We start from the raw sequence: 22650 nt of genomic DNA, 5'->3' as shown, positions 1-22650 counted from the left end.
CACACTTGTTTTATATATTGTATGAATGAACCTTCCAGCCTGTTGACAGTACATCATATATCAACAAAAATTCAAAAGTTAGAAAAGCCATTTATTTTTTTAACTGCTGTTTAACTGCTTTTTTGTTTTTTTCTCGCTGTATTGCAACTTTGCTTCCTTATTCCTGACGTTGTTTTTGACATAGTTAGGCCTTTACACCGTGGTAGTATCAATGGAAGAAAAGCCTTCGATTAATTTATTTGGTAAAACCATAAAAACCTATTGAAATTTCCTTGCAACAATGAAAAATATCATTGAAAATTCACACAAAAATTTTTTTAAACGTTCAAAATTCAAAGAAATAATTTCGCGACCAGATAACTAATATCGTTAAAAACAATCTTTTGAATTTATAGCATTAAACAATTATTTTCGTACAATAACATTTTCGGAATAACATCGCTTCATTGTTAATTAATAGAAATATCACAAAGCCATTCCTAAGTGCATATGTCTAACGCTCCAAAGTATATCTGCGACTAATGTTGTACTTTAGACCGAATGATTTTGTCTGTAGAGCCTCAACAATGAAAATATGCTTTATTATTAATAAAAAAAAATTCCGGCTTTTTTTTTGCTTTTTTATATATAAAGTATACAAAGAGGAAGTATCGTATCCTGCTATGAATTATCTTGTAGCTCTACTTTACAACAAACAATTTGAAATCAGGATAGCCAAGACAAGAGTTATAAAGAAACAGAAGAAAGATGTACATGTATAGCAAGGTAATTACGAGTAGTCTTGTCGACTCAGCACATTTTTTGTTTTGAGTTAAAAGACAAAAAGCAAAAACCTACCGCTCTAAATGAGGATCTGAGGTGGACGCAGCACTGGCCACTACAGGGGCCAGCTTCTTTCCATAGACGCTGCTGTATTTGAAAGGATTACTGAAGGAATGCTTCTTCAGCATGCTCTTGACCAAGATCTGAAAAGAAAAGAAAAATCACCTTAGAAAATTCTCAAACGTCGGTTCTCATTTGTGTTGTTGTTTCGTAAGGTCATTGTCATAGACAAGCCAGCTAACTACATCACCGATTTTAGGCCGATGGATTTAGCGTCTCGGGTTTTCAGCAGCGCCATCTAGGGTCAAGACTACGAATTAGCTACTCATGCGTCATAACCCTTTTTACGGGGTGGAATTCATTCATACATTTCATTCACTTAACTCATATCGTAATTTAGACATAAATCAGAGAATGATCACCTCTGATCCAGTACCAACAGTGGTATTGTCTCGACTTAGAAGACTTTGTGGCCACGACAGATTTAAATGTGCGCCAGTCACCACATACTCGGGAAGTCTTCGACCGGCTGGGTTCGAACTCAAGGGATGCGAATCCAACGCCCTACTAACCAGGCTATCTCGACCGATTGTTTTCATTTGTTCTATGTGTGTTATTTTTAGCTCTTTAACAGCTTTTTTTCTTTATGTTGAATACTAAGCAGTTTAATATGGCCAAACAGGCTGCACAAAAAGATCAATTAGATATTGTAGTCCCAAAACTATTCCAAATGTTAAAAGAGGAAAATAGAAGTAAGATGACTATGCAGTGGCAGGATTAGGGATTGCAATACCGGGATACCGAATACCGGTATTTCGAGCCATTTGTACAATTTCGTAATACCGGTATTCACAAATTTAAATACCGGTTTTTCGGTATTTACTAGAAATTTTTAAAATTGTCTCCACTATATGTTCAGGTATCGCGAACATAGCAAAATAGTATACGTTTTTGTTTTTATGTCTCCCTAACGGGCGAAATTAAATAGCTAATTAATGGCTTAATTAATAGCATAATTCTAGATTACCGAAACATGGATTATCCCTGAAAGAAAATATTGTATCCTTAACGACTGATGAAGCAACAATTATTAAAAAAGTTGGGAAGCTGATTGGTGCAAATCAGCAGTTGTGCTATGCACATGGAATTCAATTAGGAGTAAAAGATGTATTATATCAAAAAGATAAAGAACAGAAGAATCCAAATACTGTGGATACAGAAATTTCGGATTCCAACTTTCAAAAAAAAAAAAAAAAAAGAGTGAGAGTGATATTGACAATGAAGATAATGACAATGAAATTGTTGAAGAAGATATTGCTAATGAGGATGAAATATTAACCTATCAAGAATTGCTTCCTATAATTTATAAAGTTCAAAAAAATTGTTAAGATATTTAAACGTTCCCCTATAAAAAGGATATATTACTAAAATATATACTAACTGAAAATAAAACAGAATATATGTAAATATTATATTCTAAAACACGTTGGAACAGTTTACTCCTAATGATGGAACGATTTTTGAAACTGAGAAATCCAATCCAAAAAGCAATAATCGACTTAAACCTGTAATTTAATTTTTCAGATAGTGAATTCGACTTAATATCCAAAACTATATCAGCTCTACTTCCAATAAAACTGACTATTGAGGCATTACATCGAAGAGATTCTAATTTATTAACAGCTGATACAACAATAAATTTCATGTTGCAGTCACTGAAAGAACAGCACACATCACTATCTGAAGAATTATATATTACATTGAAAAATCGCACAGGAGAAAGGCATTCCGAGATAGAAAATGTCTTATGGTATTTACATAATTATAATGATTTTAAAAAGGAAAATGAAAAAGAAGAAAAGAAATAACGGATTCAAATCTAATTAAGTTTAGAATAAATTTTCTTAAAATTTTTAACCCACAAACCTATCCACATTCAGAAGAATTCGGTTCAATTATCGATGATTATGATGTCACTACTGTCAATAGTGAAAAGGAATTGTCTCTTGAAACAAAAATTAGAATTAGCGATAAATAAAAAAATTTCAATGAACCAAAATACAATATAGAAATTAGCTATATCCAAAACCATCCGACGAGAAATCGATTCATTTGAAAATGAGGGATTTAGAGGTAAATACTTGGAAAAAGTATATTGCGCATTGCTAACAGTACCACCAACTAGCGAATATGCCGAAACAGCGTTTTCGACAACTGGTAATTTTTCCACAAAATTACTTTTCAGGCTTAATGACAGCAAAATCGATGCATTATGTTTTTTAAGATCACATTTCAAAAATTTGTAATAGTACCACAGACTTAATAGTGATATTTATACTTTTTGTGATTTAAATAAATAAGATGTTTCTTTACTTTTTTGTGATTTTATACTGTTATAATTTACAAGTTACAAATTAATTTTTGTGATATTTACACTCTCTAACAAAACTGACAAATAAAACAAAGGAACATCTGTGTTTTCTTTCTTTTTAAAAAATTTCTAATACCGGTATTAAAACCGGTATCCCGGTATTAAGATTTAAAAAATACCGAATACCGGTATTGAAATTTTGGTCCGGTATTGCAATCCCTAGGCAGGATAGATGGGTAATGCCATACAAATGACGCAAAACATACAGACGGAACCAAAAATTATGAAAAGAATATTTCCCTCGATGCTAGTGTAAATTTTATAAGGCATAATTTTATTTTAAAGACAGCGCATTCTTAAATGTTTTAATCTTATCATAATCTAAATTTTATTGCTCAAATACTTAATAAAGGATCGTGTTTTTTTTTCAACAAAAATTATAATACGGTTACTATTTTTAACTTACAATATTTTTGTGCTATGCGACTGTAGGCAAATAAGATCTTCCAACATTAGATAGTAAGGTGGAAAATTATAACCACCTTTTCTTCCTACTTAAATTAGTTCAGAAAGTGTCTGTTATTTTTCATTAGCTTGCGATTTAATTACTGCCCCTCTTTAGGATTATGACTGTATATCCTCCCAACAGATTTAGTAAGACTTTATGTTCATTTTTGAGTAGTATGAGTCGGTGAGAGTTTTTTTAAATCTTGTTCACTTTTTCCCTCCAAATATATTAAAGCAAATCACTGGCTCTAATAGTTCCTTAAATATTCATAGGAATATTATAATACAAAGGAGAAAAAAAAGACCACAAACAACTTACTAATGTGCCTAACTTTGGTATCGAATTGATGGACTTTTGTATATCTTCTTGCGTTACCTCTACGGGTCTGCAATTCTCTTCTTCCGATGGCAACGGACTAAGGCCGTCATTTGTCACCCATCTATGCTCCTGGAAAAAGAAGAAAAAGAATATTAGCCCTTAAATGCATAGCTATGTAGATCTACACCCTATGTTTAAAACCTCATATTTCTTTATCTAGTAACTTTACGTAGTGCTTTTTTTAAATTTTAATTTTACCAAACAATTTTTATCACTTCCCAGCGCAATTAGAATAGTTGATAGTTTATTCCTTGATCTGTGATAATTTTCAATATTGGCGCGTTATCTGAGTACCATTTCAATTCGCTGTGTGTTACGAATTACGATTACTTATATAAAAAATAATAAAAACATACAGAAAAAGGTAAGAATAACGAAAAATATATGTATTTTTGCATATACTGATACATTTATGCAAAAAATATAGCTTTTTCGCGATTTAAAAGTACAATAATATTGCAAAATCGGTTCCACATAAGTTCACTAAACCTAGAGGGTCATATCATCCCGTTAATAAACTTACGAAAAGATGGAGTTGGTCACTGGCTTATATTTACGAACAGATTGAGGTGTAAAATTCCACTATGTAAGGGTACCACACAGTGATTATAAAGCAAATGCAACGTTCCTTTATGTTTAAATGCTAAAAATGAATGCTTCATGAATTTTCATGTTTTATAATATAATGAGAAATATTATTTATGTTTAAAATATTATATTATTGTACGCAGTTGATTTGTAGAACTCAAGTATTGATTGCCCATAATGATGTAGGAATACATATCAATGTTTTTTTGTTTTTTTTGAAAATTAGAAACAAATTTGGGTTTTTTTTTCATTGATTATACCTATTTCCTAGTTGATTTCAAATTTTATTTATTAAAAATAAGAATTCACGCTTTTAAGAGTTAAATATCTAGAAACAATTCTTAAATTACATATTTAGCACTGGCAAAATTTTCGTTAATCTAATAAAAATTGTTTCATATGTTTGTTTATAACTTCATAAACATTTATATTCATATAAACCCATTACTATTAGCCTACTTCCCTCTAAAAATTAAGAAAACCCATCAGCGCGAACATATGCATTGGATATCCATTATGAGGGTTGTCTGAATCAGAAATCTTGAATAATGCATTTCTAAGAATCTTCCGATACTTACCCGCATCGGATTGAGTAAGTAATACAGCAAACTTTTGACCCCGCTAGTTACACATATTAATTCATGCAAACAAGTGTAACTGGAGATCAAATAATTTCAAACACAGGAAGCAATTAAATAAACCACACAAATAATCATTTCTATGAAATTTCAGGTAATAAAAAGCAGGATATAAAATAAAAACATCGTGTCCTAAATGTGTGAACACATTTTAAATACCTATTATGCAGTATATCATAAAATATACAGCATAATCATAAAATATAATGCTTTAGATCCAATAAAATATCCCAGATATGAAATAATTTATTTCAGTCACGAATTCATTTTTCTGGATGTGTGGTACTAAACGATTATATCATAGTTATTTGAATTAAGCATATGCATTTATTGTACAGAACATATTTCATAAAAAAATACCATACATCATCTACTTAACTTCTTTCACACGTTTTTTCTTCGGAAAAGATACCAGTATCTTTTAGTTTCAATTTAAGTAGTTTCATCAAGTGATTGGTCACCGATCAGTAATAGAAAATCCTATATGAATGCACTGCTGTTATCTATTAATTTTTTTAAATTGGGTTATTTATTTCTTGTTATAATATTATAAAATTAAATTATTATTGAACAATCCATTTAAATTATAAATTCTTTATCATTTAACATCACTTTTTTCAGCTCTGCCAATAATTTTTTTATCAGTACTGAAAGGCCCCAAACGCTCTTTCAATAAAACTACCCAAGCTGATTGGACATCACTGCGAATTTCCTATTTCTCTTAATAAGTATATTTAATTAAATACCTAGACAAGTGCTTTGATCATTCAATACGCTCGCTCAAATGGGGCAGAAAGAGTCTCTGAGAACTCTCAGAAATGTCTGAGTATACATATACTTAGTAGCCAACAGCTTAATTGGTTATTCTATTAATACCAACCGCTTGAAATCAAGAACTACATAAATAATTGAGCCATTAATTTTAGTAAAATACCTGAAAATATCATTTTGAGTAAATCTCGACATATAAATTGACTTTTTATTGATTGCACATTCTGAATATTCAATAAGACCTATTTTCAGAATGATTATCACGAGTAAGTTATTTATTACAGACATCCGCATACTTTTCGTTAAACCGCCTATCGTCTTAAAAATATTAATTTTATCATTTTTATGGAAATATGTGGGAAATCAGAAAACACTGGCAATAATATTACGGATAATAAAGTATTTGAGACTTTGCCGAAAAAATACGTGAAATTATAAATTCATCTAATTTACATTGAATTAACATCTATAAATACATCGAATTCACTTGGAAGTTTCTAAGAGTATATTTCAACACACACAAAAAAAAGATATTCGATTGAAAATATATAATTATGCAATTTTTTTTTTACACTATTAATCCAAAATATTTTACAATTAATTCATACTGGAATTTCAAGCATTTTTTTTTAAATAAAAAACTAGAAATGTAACGAATGTGGAATTTTAATACGTTTGTAAAATTCTGCATCAGAAATAATTTGCTTTCTTAGCATCAAGGTATAGTTCAGAATTTCATAAGAACATTTGAAACATTTCATATATAAAGTGTATGAAATATAGTACTTACTTTAATAGCCTTCAGAGTGATTCGTTTCTTAGGATCCTTTTCTAACATGTTACTAAGCAAATCTTTCAGCCTCTCACTGACTTTGTATCTGTTGCGATCAAAATAAAGGCACGCATTAAATATAAATCTATACAATATCGAACACTCAATTTAACATTTAAAAATGGACAGGCTTTTTTTTCGTGATTATAAGCACCCGATTCTTCGAAGCCGCCCAAACCTTTTGTTAAAATCTTAGAGTAAAAACGTTTTTATTTTTCTTTCCTAGCCGCCATCGGATTATTTGGTTATATTTTTTCATTTAAATTATTTAGACAAAATTTCATGTCATTGCGTCAGATTGACAGACATTAAAACAATGTTATTTTTATTGATTTAAATCTGTTCGTTGTATCGGTTTTCTAATAGATATGCAAGCAATTTTTTTTTTAGGAATTTTATTTTTTTACAGTCAAAGCTACCAAATTCGTCGCTAAGTGTAGGAGTCATTGACTTCCATTTGGTTTCCTTTAAAAATATCTGTTAATTTCTCTTCCTTGCTATGAGATTAACTGCGCATTGATAAGAATATAAGATTGGTAAGATATTGATTTAAATCTGTTCGTTGTCACGATTTCCTAATAGAGATATAACCAATTTTTTTTATTTTATTTTCTAGAAACGTCATTTTTTTTTTGCTGTGAAAGACACCAAATTCATCGCTAAGGGTAGGAATCATTGACATTCATTTTGCATCCTTTAAAAATATTCGATAATTTCTCTTCCTTGCTATGAAACTAACTGCGCATTGAAGCGAAATTACATATTGATAAGAATATAAGATTGATAAGATATTGATATAAATCTGTTCCTTGTCATGGTATTCTATCAGAGGCATCACCATTTTTTTTTTTTTTTTTTTAATTTTCTAGAAACTTCATTTTTTAGTTTCAATACTTTCACATTCGTCGCTGAGGATAAGAGTCATTGACTTCATTTTGCATCCTTTAAAAATATTCGATAATTTCTCTTCCTTGCTATGAAACTAACTGCGCAGGGAAGCGAAATTACATATTGATAAGAATATAAGATTGATAAGATATTGATATAAATCTGTTCCTTGTCATGGTTTTCTATCAGAGGTATCACCTTTTTTTTTTTTAATTTTCTAGAAACTTCATTTTTTAGTTTCAATACTTTCACATTCGTCGCTAAGGATAAGAGTCATTGACTTCATTTTGCATCCTTTAAAAATAGTCGTTATTTTATCTTCCTTGCTGTGGGACTAAATGCGCAGGGAAGCGAAGTTACAAATTGATAAGAATATAAGATTGGTAAGATATTCATTTAAATCTATCCTTAGTCACAATTTACTAATAGAGATATCACCAATTTTTTTTTGTTTTCTAGAAACTTCATTTTTTGTTCAGTGTAAAATTCATCAAATTCATCGCTAAGGTTAGGAGTCACTGATCTGACATTCATTCGGCATCCTTCAAAAATATCCGTTAATTTACCTTCCTTGCTATGGGACTAACTGCGCAGGGAAGCAAAATTACAAATTGATAAGAATATTGGTAAGATATTCATTTAAATCTGTTCGAAGTCAAGATTTCCTAATAGAGATATCACCAATTTTTTTTTTAATTTTCTAGAAACTTCTTTTTTTTTAGTGTAAAAGTCATCAAATTCATCGCAAAGGTTAGGAGTCACTGATCTGACATTCATTCAGCATCTTTCAAAAATATCCGTTAATTTCTCTTCCTTGCTGTGAAATTAACTGCGCAGGGAAGCGAAATTACAAATTGATAAGAATATAAGATTGGTAAGATATTGATATAAATCTGTTCGAAGTCAAGATTTCCCAATAGAGATATCACCATTTTTTTTTAATTTTCTAGAAACTTCTTTTTTTTTAGTGTAAAAGTCATCAAATTCATCGCAAAGGTTAGGAGTCACTGATCTGACATTCATTCGGCATCTTTCAAAAATATCCGTTAATTTATCTTTCTTGCTATGAGACAAACTGCGTAGGGAAGCGAAATTACAGATTGATAAGATTATAGAAGCCAGAGCAAGTTTAGTTTAGTTTAGTTATATTAACGTCCCGTTGTAACACAACAGTAGGGCTATTTTGGGACGGCCCTCGTAATTTTGAACCGCGGTCAGATGACGAGGACGACACCTGAGCTGGCAGCCCTCTCTCCATGCCACGCCACACCAGCGGGAGGACGTTTGGCATGACGGATTTAACGTGCCACAGACCGCCTTACACGACGGTTCTTCGGTGGAATTGGGTCTCGAACCTGAAACCCTACGGCTCACAAGTCGAGACCTTACCACCAGACCACCGCGGCCCTAGAAGCCAAAGCAAAAACGTTAAAACTTGAAAACAATGCAATATGTATATTAAACCAAGACGAATCTCATTTAGAAAGAAAATTGAATAACATTCATTAAATAAATAAAAAAGTGGTAAAGTATATTCAGCAGCGCTTTACGCTTTTATGATTTTGCTTTGACCTAAATATTTTATTAAAAAATTCGAAAATCGTCAAAACTCGGAAAAATTTAAAACATGATTACTTTTTTAAAATTAAAACATTAAAAAAATGGGAATTAAAACAATACGAATATTAATCATTTTTGAATCTCATTAAGAAAGAAAATTCAATAGCATTCATTAAAAAATAAAAAAAAGTGACAGACTATATTTAGAAGCTTTTCATAGTTTTATGATTTTGCTTTGGCCTCAATATTTTGATTTTAAAAAAAATTATATTCTACATCTTACTAAATCTTTTTATTTAGTAACTATATTCTGTTTTTAATAAATAAATTAAAGGAACTTTTCAAAAATTATTTTTTATTTTTATTATCAAAATTAGCATTCTCTAGATAACCTATTCCGAATATTGGATGTTTAAATCATTCTTATTAAGAAAAAAAATATGAAAAGTTTTCCCTTCACAGAAGATTGTACGATATTTCTACGATGCTATTTGATATTATGAACGAGCTCAATATCGTAAATATATCGTTACAATGTTAGGCATTTTTGTTGTTGCTAATAAGGTTACCATTTTTAAATCAGAAACACATACTTGTCTGGAAATGGCACTGGAGAGGATTTGATCTTGGTGTAAAGAGCCAAGATGTTCGGATCCTGGAAAGGAACATCGCCGTACACAAATGTGTACAGACTAACTCCGGTCTGCCAGATATCCAGAGCCTGAAACGAAAATAAAATGTCTTCAATCTAACATTTAAAAGAAGAGTTCCAATAATTAAAATTCTCTTATTTCAGAACAGCTTACATATGTAATCTTTCATCAGAAAAGCATGAAATTTTGTGAATTAATGATGATGAATTTCAATCTTTTATTGAAACCATCGCCGCAGTACTAATCATACCGAACATTTCTTTGACTTTGATTTCAAAAGGCACGAACTCTTTTTAGGCATGAACTCTAAAGCTTCAGCTTAAAATGTTTGGGGATGAATATTAGTCCAAAATTACAAAATGGCCACTGTTAATTCCAAAGATTAGTCGGTAGGTTTAAAAAACTATGGATATAGCTTCGTGCCTCATCTCAGAAATGCGTCACATGAAGATCCGGTCATCAGGGACCCTACCATCATGAAGCAGAAGCCTGAACTAACAGACAAGACGATATTTTTCCATCCATCAACTGCCCAATGACTCTTTTTTTAAGTCCTCAAAATACGCCTTTTTGGATCTTGCAGCGAAATTCGAAGTTTTGTTCATTTCCTCCAGTACCAAAAACAATTTGCCGTAAGATTTGTATTATTGGAAGCATGGATATGCTTTGCAATGATCCTGCAATGCTATATTTTGTACTGTAGCTCTTCTATTATTTGTTACACCACCGAACTAATTGTGCACCAAATATCCAAAGGCAATTTACACCCAATATTCTGCTTTTTTCTTAAAGGTTTTTTAGCTTAATTGCCATTATTTAAAGATTTAAATCATTCGTGTAAGAGAAAAATAATAAACCAAAGGGAAATGTCTCCCAAAAACTTTCTTGCATACTCTTCGATAAATGTGTTATCTCAGAGAACGCCTTGCATGACACTGGCATACAATAGTTACGATATATTAACTTTTGGTGATAATTTAGTATTTTTACTGAATCTATCAAGTGATCCTTAGAAAGTTTTTTTTGGGGGTGATTAACCCTTGACATGCGCTTAATAATGTCAGAAAATCGAATCTATGTTTTAGACGCGTTTTTCAAACCCGAGTAACCCTTTCTAGGGCCGTCGGAAGTATGCTTCCCACCAAATTTATCAATTTTTGTATGAAATTATGTAGGTTGGCATTAGTTCTGACACATTTTTTTAGTAAGTCAGAAGCTTAGATGCTTCAGTTCTTTATCTCAGACAAAATGACGTGTCTTGATTTGTTACTTAATTATTAATTAACCAAATTAATTAATTAATCAAATTAAATTTATCTAATAAATGAATCCCTTTTCTTATTCTAATTTCAAGCCTAAAAATATTTTAACATAATATGACTGGAAAAAAATGGCCCTTTAAAGGGTTAAAACAAACATTTGGGAAAATTACAAATGTAGTCACAACATCCCCTACCAAATTTGATATATTTAAGTTATCTTTGAGTTATCGCGTTAACATTTTTCTGAGAGTACAGACGGACAGATGGTCAATCCCGAGTTGCATTTGTCACAAAATTTCTTAGATGTCTGAAATATAGTTGTTAATTTTGCGCATCGAATTTTATCTGAATAGCTCTCTTCGTTTCGTAGTTATCATGTTAAATTATATTCCAACAGCCGGACAGACGGACTTCGTCGAGTGGATATTACTCAAAACTTGATAGAAATCTGTAAATTTGGTATAATGACTATATATCAAAATGCATCCATCTGGATCAAAGTGTTTTTGAGTTATCTTTGTCACAGACATATGGACATTTTCCTAATAAGTGTTTTTTCGAACACAGAAAGATTTAAAATGTGGAGATTCGTCAAAACCTCCAGTTCGAATTTTTTTGACAATTACTATACTTTTTAAATATACTATTTATACGAGAAAGTAAAAAAAAAGCCAATGATTTAGAAGATGAATGCAACTGCAATTTCGGCGTACACAATTGGGCCGGGTTTGAAGTCACTCAAGTACCTTATTTTGCTCCGTGAATAGGTGGATTATGGCGTATGTTTCTGATTAATGACATCGTTATCTTTTTAATGGTGCATCCAGTTCATAATGCAACTTCATTTGCAACAGACACAAATCAAAATTTCAGTGAAGGGTTTTCCTAATATTTCGGTCACTTGGTGTAAATTAAATTTAAAACGAAACTGAATTCACAGGAAAACGTTTCAATAACATGAAAACTTAACGTTCAAGTTAGAATCAAATTAATATCCATCTATCTCTCTCTATATATATGTGGTATTTTAAATATCGTAATTATGATTAAAAAAGCCATCACTTACCTTGCCACTGTAAACTTCTCTGGTCCCTATAAAAAAATCAATTATTATCTTCAAATTATGAAAGAATGCTAATATTTCACAAATTTAAAGTAAACAATTTATAAAAATATATGCATATGAGTGGATTTACCTTTTAGAACTTCAGGCGCCACAAACGCAGGTGTACCCGCTGTGTCAGACAAAAAAGCATCTACTCCTTCAAACTGGTTGCAAACTCCAAAGTCAGAAATCTACAAAAATACACACATTGTGATATTAATTGCAAATGATCCATGTTTTACAAATTATCTACGATTATTGAATGTCAAATTGGAGCAGAAAATTATTAAAACAAATGAATTTTTTTAAATTCTATTCTGCGATATGAAAGGTGTGTATGCGTAAAACGGAAATTAATTAAAATGTTTAAATAAATTACTGAGATTTATTAAATCCTTTCCATCTCTGGCTTTGCCTGTGACTAAGAAAATAACGACAAAAACAAAAATATGCGACTCCATATTTATTTCATTTTTTTGTAGCGACATTCTAGATAAAATGTCTTCCATCACACTTCAAGAAAGTTTAAAACTTTTAATGTTCTAAAATATATAAATGGTTGAAATTTGGTATCATCTTCACCATAATTTGCTCCCAATCCATCACCGAGAAAAAGTACAGCTCCAAATTACATTCCCAATTCTTCTCTTTCTACGATGAAATAAAATACAAAATCTGACATAAAAAAATGTCGAAAAAAGGGCATTCCCTTATATATTACCCCCCACCCTCATAAATGTTAAAGAATCGTTGTCTGAAAGAATAATCTGAGTAGAATGTTTTTGTGATTTCAACACCGTTCCAGAGAACCCCACTTAAGGATAACATCCCCAGAAACATTATTATAAAAGACGATATAATAAAGAAGAATATAAAAAAATTAACAATAGAAAAGTAGTTTTCAGCATCAAAATCTACAAATAAACCAGCTTGAATTGTCTCACGAATACCTTCTCGCATACTTGTGTTATATGGCATTTATGGCATTGGCGTACATTGGCGTAGTTACGAAATATTAACTTCTGGCGTGAATTAAGCATTTTTACTGAATCTTTCGTATCATACTTGGAAGTTATTTGTCGATTAATCTCTAGCATGCAGTTAAAAGTAACCGAAAATAGAATTTGTGTTTCAGACACTTTTTTCTCAGGCGATTGGAACAACGGTTTGACACAAAACTGCACTTGTAGTCACAAAAACCCATACCTAATTTGGTACATTTTAGTCATTGCGTTTTTGAAATACAGAAATTTTCTGAAAGAACAGACAGACACTGAAACTATATTTGATGGGCGCCTAAACTATAGATGTTAAATGTCTGCACTGAATTTTATTTATCTGTCCCAATTCGCTTTTTAATTATCGTGTTCACCTGAACAGTTTTGACTTCCTCTGAACAGATTTACACAAAATTGATAGAAATCTCCAAAGAACATATACCAAATTTCATTCGGTCAGTTCAAATCGTCTTTAAGTTGTTTTTGTCAGAGACAGGAGGACGGGCATTTTCCAAAAATGTGTTTTTTGAACTCTAGGAGGCCTAAAACATGGAGATTCGTCAAAATTTTGAATTGGAATTTTTTGACGATTTCAGTATTTTTTGTATATTATTTATTCGATAAATTAAAAATTAATCTAACAACTATGGTTGGCTGCATCTATTCACAATTAGTTAAAAAAATTTCTTAATGATTATTTGTTTTAAACAATTACAATTAAACTCGAATAAATATAAGTTATACTCAGATTTATTACATATATGCTAAGTTAAGATTCAAAATAATGATTCGAATCAGCCATTATAATCAGATTATTTAACTTAAAATTTTTAATCTTACGGATAGTTATAACAGTGTGGAATTCAATATATCTAATTTTAAAGTGCTGCATTGTTATAAAATATATTAACTATTTAATTAGCTATTATCTAAAGAGATTATCAGCAGTTTCTATGAAAAGTTCCTTTAGCGTTACATTTTAATTAGTAAATAGAATCTTTATGGAAAAATTATAAAATAGAATTAATTCCCATAGATGTTTCCTCGGTGGTGTTTAATCACAACAGCTAGCGACAATCCCACAAATGGCAAATATAAATGAAACTAAATTATTTAAATAAAGTTGTTTCTGCAAACTGGAATTATTTTATAAGCTTTCTATTAATTTGTTCCATTTTGTACAGATAAAATTTTGTAATCGATTTTTCCTTCATTTCATCATTTTATTTTCTCATATAATTGAGTATAATTTAAAATTTGTTCGTTCCTAAAGGTATTATTAAATTGAAACCCTTTGGACTCTAAGTCCACTCTAACTCGCAATTCTAAATATTAAATCGTTTTTACAATTTTAATAGAAAAAATCATATTATTACTAATCTGTAACAGGAAGAATGTTTTACAGATATTTTAATGAATGTTGAATGGATATCAGGTCAATGACTCCTGGCCTTGGCGACTCATTTGATGAATTTGGCGATAAAAAATATTCTTGAAAATACATGAATAAAGTCAATTTCTCTATAAGGACTCAAGATTTATCCGATCCTTCTGGACTTTTCAATTCTCAATTAAGCAAAAGACTAAAACCAGTGAGGCCAGTCGAGAAAGTGATAGTGGGGCTGAGTGATATTGTGCTGAGCAATTATTCAATTAATTATTTGATATTTGAAACTTTGATGTTGATCTCTGAAAGAACTAGTGCATATACGGTTTTATTTTACTACATTAGTGATTCTTTTTTTTTGGAAAAAAGGTTTTCTTTTATTCATTAATGAACTTATTGAACTTACGCACATGATAGATTGAACTTATAGATCTCACGGGATAGATTTCCCGCATCAATATGAAAAAGATACAATATCATTTGCAGCGGGTGAAAGTTAGGAATTAAAATAAATCAATGGCTAATTTTTCAGGTTCTGTCAAAAGCATTAAATAAAATCATTAGATTGATACAATTGCAATTATATATCTTACAAACATTTTACAATTATATATCTTACAAACATTTTACAATTTACAATTATATATCTAACAAATACAATTATATATCTTATTTTTCACATGCACATACTGAGAATTTTCGACATTTAATTATAGACTAATACCTATAATTTAATTAAGTTTCGATTTAATACGAGAGACATAAGGTAGGAAAGTTAAGACAATTTGATTATCAGATTTCATACTAGTGAGATATTTTAAAAACTAAAAAAAGAAAAAAATGGTTCGTTACCAAAATTAAGAAAAAATGTAGAAATAAAGAAATTTTTAAACGCCACGTTTTGCTAACATAAAAAACTGTAAAATATTTTTTAAATCCAAAATTTAAAAAAAGGCAAAATTGTAAAAGTTTAAATTAATAAAAACATTATAATAAGTCGGTTAAATCACATTAGATATCCAAGAGAATTTTTAATACATTCATTAAAAATTAAGATATTTACTGTATGCAATGAAATGACAATATATTTAAATATATATATTTATGTCAGCGTCTAGTGCTTTTATTTTTTCTTTTGTTTGTCTTATAGATATTTCATCCAAAAATTTATACACATTATTTTGTGTGTGTGTGTGTTTTTTTTTTGTTTTGTTATTTGAAAAATTATATCTACAGTGATAAGTTTGAAGTAGGTATAATATAAATAATAATTTAAACAAACCTTTATCCTATCGTCGTCGGTCAGTAATAAATTGGACGGCTTGATGTCTCTATGCACAATCTTCTGGTAATGAACTGAAAAATAATATTCCATTTGTTATAAGCAATATGCTAGAAGTTTGAATACATTTATTGTGGAATATTCACAAAATATAGTTGATAATCTATTGCTAATTATTAAAAGAAATTATGAGGAATTCACAATATTATAAATATACAAAATACAAAGATTACGCATATTATAAAATAGAAATGAGCATCTAATGATAGTTTTAATATCAAGTGAACTACCTTATCCTATCAAATCCATATGCCGATAAACTCATGGGATATAATGTATCATCTTTACTTGGTCAATAGCGACTAAGAGAACCAAGATGTAGAAGCTTCAGCTCTAATATATGAAGACAACAGCTTTCCTAAAGAACTTTCTAGGAAAACTGACCCGTATTTGTGTATTGCTTCGAGAGAAAGCAGGAGATCATTGTTGAAACATATATCGTCCACACAATTAATGAATTATGCCTTTCAAAGGCTAACACATCCCATAAATTTACAAAACATTGCATTGGCATTATCTTCTCTCTCAAGGTAATGTTTCTCACTATATTTGCATTCTCCCTCAAGATCATATTCCTTATGTCTTAATTCATTAGCCACTGATGGCCAAAACATCTTGTTTACTATTTCTTTTAAACGTTCATTATTTTTGAAAAAGTACTACAATTTATACTAAGAAGTACTACATTTTATACTTGAATAAGTACTACTACATTTTTACTACAATATCATTCTTGAGTTATATATATAAAAGGAAATCCTCAGAAAGAGATAATTCGTAGTAAGGAGTCAATTGAAGTAAGAAAGAGGGCCTTTATAAACAAATCACACACAATTTTTTTGTATTATCAACTGAAAAAAAATGGGACATTTCAATAAATGAGAAATCAGAACAATTATAAAAGCAATTTTGAAAATTTCCACATATGATTCACGAGTTCTGCCATTTTATATATTTCATATAATAATAAATAAAAGCAATTGATGCTTTACTTACGATACTCAATTCCCATAATTATATCTCTAAAATACTGCCAGGCCTTTAGTTCAGGTAAAGGGTCTGATGTAGGCACATTTATCACAGGTCTGTTAGGCAGAAATAAAACATTAAGAAGAAATGAGTCATGCAATCAGAATTAATAAATGCATCAGGAATAAAAATAATAACGAAACCATTCGCGGAATAAAACTTACCCTCTTTGAAGCAACTCAAAAACTGAAATAAAAAAAGAAACATAATATCAAGAAAATGTTAATAAATTTAAAATAATTATGAAATTTAACTAGAACCCTTCCACTCACCTTTTTTATATAAAGTTTTATTTAATTCAAATTTTTAAATTTTAAATTTCCTTAAAAAATAATTCAAGAATTATTTAAGAATATTCTTATTCTTAAAGATTCTTTAAAGAATAATTCATTCTTTAAAATGATTACATAATAATTAGACAGTATTTATCAAAAATAATTCAAGAATTATTTAAGAATATTCTTATTCTTAAAGAATTCTTTAAAGAATAATTCATTCTTTAAAATGATTACATAATAATTAGACAGTATTTATCAAAAATAATTCAAGAATTATTTAAGAATATTCTTATTATTAAAGATTCTTTAAAGAATAATTCATTCTTTAAAATGATTACATAATAATTAGACAGTATTTATCAAAAATAATTCAAGAATTATTTAAGAATATTCTTATTCTTAAAGAATTCTTTAAAGAATAATTCATTCTTTAAAATGATTACATAATAATTAGACAGTATTTATCAAAAATAATTCAAGAATTATTTAAGAATATTCTTATTATTAAAGATTCTTTAAAGAATAATTCATTCTTTAAAATGATTACATAATAATTAGACAGTATTTATCAAAAATAATTCAAGAATTATTTAATAATATTCTTATTCTTAAAGATTCTTTAAAGAATAATTTATTCTTTAAAATGATTACATAATAATTAGACAGTATTTATCAAAAATAATTCAAGAATTATTTAAGAATATTCTTATTCTTAAAGATTCTTTAAAGAATAATTCATTCTTTAAAATGATTACATAATAATTAGACAGTATTTATCAAAAATAATTCAAGAATTATTTAAGAATATTCTTATTATTAAAGATTCTTTAAAGAATAATTCATTCTTTAAAATGATTACATAATAATTAGACAGTATTTATCAAAAATAATTCAAGAATTATTTAATAATATTCTTATTCTTAAAGATTCTTTAAAGAATAATTTATTCTTTAAAATGATTACATAATAATTAGACAGTATTTATCAAAAATAATTCAAGAATTATTTAAGAATATTCTTATTCTTAAAGAATTCTTTAAAGAATAATTCATTCTTTAAAATGATTACATAATAATTAGACAGTATTTATCAAAAATAATTCAAGAATTATTTAAGAATATTCTTATTCTTAAAGATTCTTTAAAGAATAATTCATTCTTTAAAATGATTACATAATAATTAGACAGTATTTATCAAAAACAATTACTTACCCATATATAAATTATCTTCATCCGGGTCATCTAAAACCTAAAACAAAATATAAAATATTTATATTGCAAAAATCATTTGTATTCGAGATATACATATCTTACTATTCAGCCATAAAAATAATAACGACAAATGTAAATGGAAGAGATATATTGCATATAATATATGTAATGAGAATTGTATGCATTATTTTTCACTATACTCATTGTATTCTATACAAAGAGAATAGAATTTAAGTATCTTGGTCTAAATCAAATTGCGAGCCATTAAACGAACGTCAGACGTGTGCATATATATATAAATAAACGCACTTACACAAATGGTTAAAAAAAAAAAAAAGAAGAGGAACTCTAGACGGGTGGGAAATGTTAGACGAAAATGATTATTTTTTAATTAAGAAATCATTACCTTCCTTATGTAACCCAATATGAATTAATTATTCCGTGTATTAACTACATTTCTTGACGTAAACTCTATTTATACGCCACTTAGAAATTATAGAGATTATATATCTCAGCATGGTATGAATTACTCTACATGGATAATTTGACTCTGTTTACTTGTGCCCTCAAAGACTCTGGACCCTCATCCCTCAATAGTGGTTGGAATAAAGATACTTAGATTTTGTAACCCTCTCGTATATCTTTCAGAAATATTTGTACACATAATTCCATTATATATATATATAAATTCTTTCTTCCATTTAAAAACAAAAATGTACAGCAATCTAATATGTATATAAAAGTATGTATAGACGATGTAAAATATGTAAATAAATTTTCTCAAAGAAAAGACATAGATTATTCTGATATTTTTTACCCAATAGCAAGGTATGAAAACTATCTATCCTTTGATAAGCGTTGCTGCAAATGAAAATTTAAAACTAACACAGTTTGATGTAAATATTGCCTTTCTGTATGGAAGAAATCTATATGAGACAACTATGATAGGCTATGTACAACTTATGAAGGCTATGATAACGCTTCAGGTCGAACACGCCCACTCGTCAGAAGTCTATATGGATTAAAACAGTCCCCTAGGTGTTGGAACAAGCGCTTTAAAGAGTTTCTGGAAGTATATGGATTTAAGAAAAGCAATGCTAATTCGTATTTGTTTTGCAGTAATGACAAACAAAAGAAATTCTTACTAGGATAACATGTTGGTGATGGACTTGTTGCCACAAAATCATAAACAAAGAATACTTTTCTCGAAGAATTGTAGCATGGATTTAATATGACATATAAAAATGATCTTGGCTAGAGATTATACGGCTGAAAATGAATATATTGTAATCAGTCAGCAAAATTATGCTAATAAAATCTTGAAAAGATCCAACATGAAAATGCCAACCTTGTGCCTACACTCATGGTAAAATGCAAGTGAAGATAAAGCTAAGATTGATTCCGAAAAGACCCTACATCGACAGCCTGGAGGAAGCTTAATGTGTATGACGTCCACATATTGCTTTTGTTGAATCATCATTCACAATTCATGTATAAAGTTGAGCAATATCATTGGATTATGGCAAAGCGAATACATCAAAGGAGCACTCAATTTAGAATTAATGTTCAAGTCTGGTATATAACCCGGTGTTTTAGAAGCATACAGTGATAAGGATTGTGCTAATTTTTACGAAGCACCCGTACTATGTGTATCCTCTTCGAATTAATAAGCATTCTTCAACTGTAAGTTCAAGAAAAAGTGTTGATTTAACTGTTAACTATTGTAACCTTTTTAATGAATTCCTTTCTGTGTGACGACATCACTTTTGTTATTCTTTTTTCTTTTTGAATTAAAGTGCTATAACCCCCCTCCCCCAACCAGTTGGACAAGACAGCGAACTGCCGGCCTGCTCAAGGACGGGGATTCCCCTTCACTGATCCGCTTCCTACCAAACTTAACGCAATAGAAATTCACAGCAATTTAACTTTAGAATTACCCACTACTTAGCCTTCCTTATTGTATTTATTAAAAGCCTCTCCCTTTTGATACTAAGATACTAATTAAATACCTACAAATTAAGTAATTAAGAAAATGTTTCCCCAATACTAACAAATCACAGTAGTATTATGTTAGAATAATTTGCAAAGCATCTGCCTAGCACATTTCAGGAATGGAGGTTATACTAGGTGCTTCGCGCTCGGGTCCTCCCAACTAAGACACTATCGGCTGAAAGTGCTATAAAAAAGTATATTTGATTAGCTATCCTTTCTGATGTCTTTTCTGCTTTTCTTGCTTTTAAACTCAAAGATCGCACATCTAATCCGAATTCTTTTGTTTGGCGTCGAAAGGACTTTTGCCGTTGGCGGTTTTCTGAGGTTTTCCGGCGATCATCATTTTAATTATCATAAAATAAATAATTAACTAATATAATAATAATTTTCATAATATAAATAATAATTAATAATAAATAATTAAAATAAAATAAAATAAATTCATACAATAACTAAAAACTGATAAATATCGACTGACACCAATGTAATCATCGGTATTTTCTCGATAGTTTTCGCATGACACCAATGTGTTGTCATCGGATGACACGATGCTAATACAGTACACAAAATGACTTTTCACAATACATAATTACCCTTTTCTGGTGAACAAACGACAGCGCCGCTTTTATTGAGTGACTGGAAATGCATAAAACAAATTTTTGAATTTTCCTCTATTCAGTGATGTATTCACAAGTCTTATCCATTACCGTTCATTAAAAATAAACATTCTAAATCTACTCCTGAATTTTCTTTGAATTGCCTCGTATCTGATGCTAAATATTATATGAACTATGAAAATCTACATGATTATAAAATTCAGTTACATCAACTGAATGATGATCTGATGCTAACTATTATATGAACTATGAAAATCTACATGATTATAAAATTCAGTTACATCAACTGAATGATGATCTGATGCTAACTATTATATGAACTATGAAAATCTACATGATTATAAAATTCAGTTACATCAACTGAATGATGATCTGATGCTAACTATTATATGAACTATGAAAATCTACATGATTATAAAATTCAGTTACATCAACTGAATGATGATCTGATGCTAACTATTATATGAACTATGAAAATCTACATGATTATAAAATTCAGTTACATCAACTGAATGATGATCTGATGCTAACTATTATATGAACTATGAAAATCTACATGATTATAAAATTCAGTTACATCAACTGAATGATGATCTGATGCTAACTATTATATGAACTATGAAAATCTACATGATTATAAAATTCAGTTACATCAACTGAATGATGATCTGATGCTAACTATTATATGAACTATGAAAATCTACATGATTATAAAATTCAGTTACATCAACTGAATGATGATCTGATGCTAACTATTATATGAACTATGAAAATCTACATGATTATAAAATTCAGTTACATCAACTGAATGATGATCTGATGCCTAACTATTATATGAACTATGAAAATCTACATGATTATAAAATTCAGTTACATCAACTGAATGATGATCTGATGCTAACTATTATATGAACTATGAAAATCTACATGATTATAAAATTCAGTTACATCAACTGAATGATGATCTGATGCTAACTATTATATGAACTATGAAAATCTACATGATTATAAAATTCAGTTACATCAACTGAATGATGATCTGATGCTAACTATTATATGAACTATGAAAATCTACATGATTATAAAATTCAGTTACATCGACTGAATGATGATCTGATGCTAACTATTATATGAACTATGAAAATCTACATGATTATAAAATTCAGTTACATCAACTGAATGATGATCTGATGCTAACTATTATATGAACTATGAAAATCTACATGATTATAAAATTCAGTTACATCAACTGAATGATGATCTGATGCTAACTATTATATGAACTATGAAAATCTACATGATTATAAAATTCAGTTACATCAACTGAATGATGATCTGATGCTAACTATTATATGAACTATGAAAATCTACATGATTATAAAATTCAGTTACATCAACTGAATGATGATCTGATGCCTAA

The 22650-nt window shown here is 29.2% G+C and overlaps 1 protein-coding gene across 2 annotated transcripts in view; it reads right to left on the bottom strand.

Moving 5' to 3' along the window:
• LOC129984054 (calcium/calmodulin-dependent protein kinase kinase 2-like) overlaps positions 1-22650 on the bottom strand; it is a 212268-nt gene that overhangs the window by 2336 nt on the left and 187282 nt on the right. For both annotated transcript variants that reach the window (XM_056093823.1, XM_056093822.1), the window contains exons 7-16: positions 18622-18658; positions 17297-17318; positions 17100-17188; positions 16044-16117; positions 12468-12567; positions 12338-12363; positions 9950-10077; positions 6867-6954; positions 4020-4148; positions 838-965 (exon numbers count right to left, since the gene is read on the bottom strand). In XM_056093823.1, coding sequence (XP_055949798.1) covers positions 838-965; positions 4020-4148; positions 6867-6954; positions 9950-10077; positions 12338-12363; positions 12468-12567; positions 16044-16117; positions 17100-17188; positions 17297-17318; positions 18622-18658 — 821 coding nt within the window. The remainder of the gene's footprint in view (positions 1-837; positions 966-4019; positions 4149-6866; positions 6955-9949; positions 10078-12337; positions 12364-12467; positions 12568-16043; positions 16118-17099; positions 17189-17296; positions 17319-18621; positions 18659-22650) is intronic.

Source organism: Argiope bruennichi, chromosome 9, assembly GCF_947563725.1.
Source record: "Argiope bruennichi chromosome 9, qqArgBrue1.1, whole genome shotgun sequence".
Taxonomy (NCBI): domain Eukaryota; kingdom Metazoa; phylum Arthropoda; class Arachnida; order Araneae; family Araneidae; genus Argiope; species Argiope bruennichi.
Note: the sequence above shows the minus strand (reverse complement) of the source record. Positions and strands in the feature narration are given on the sequence as shown.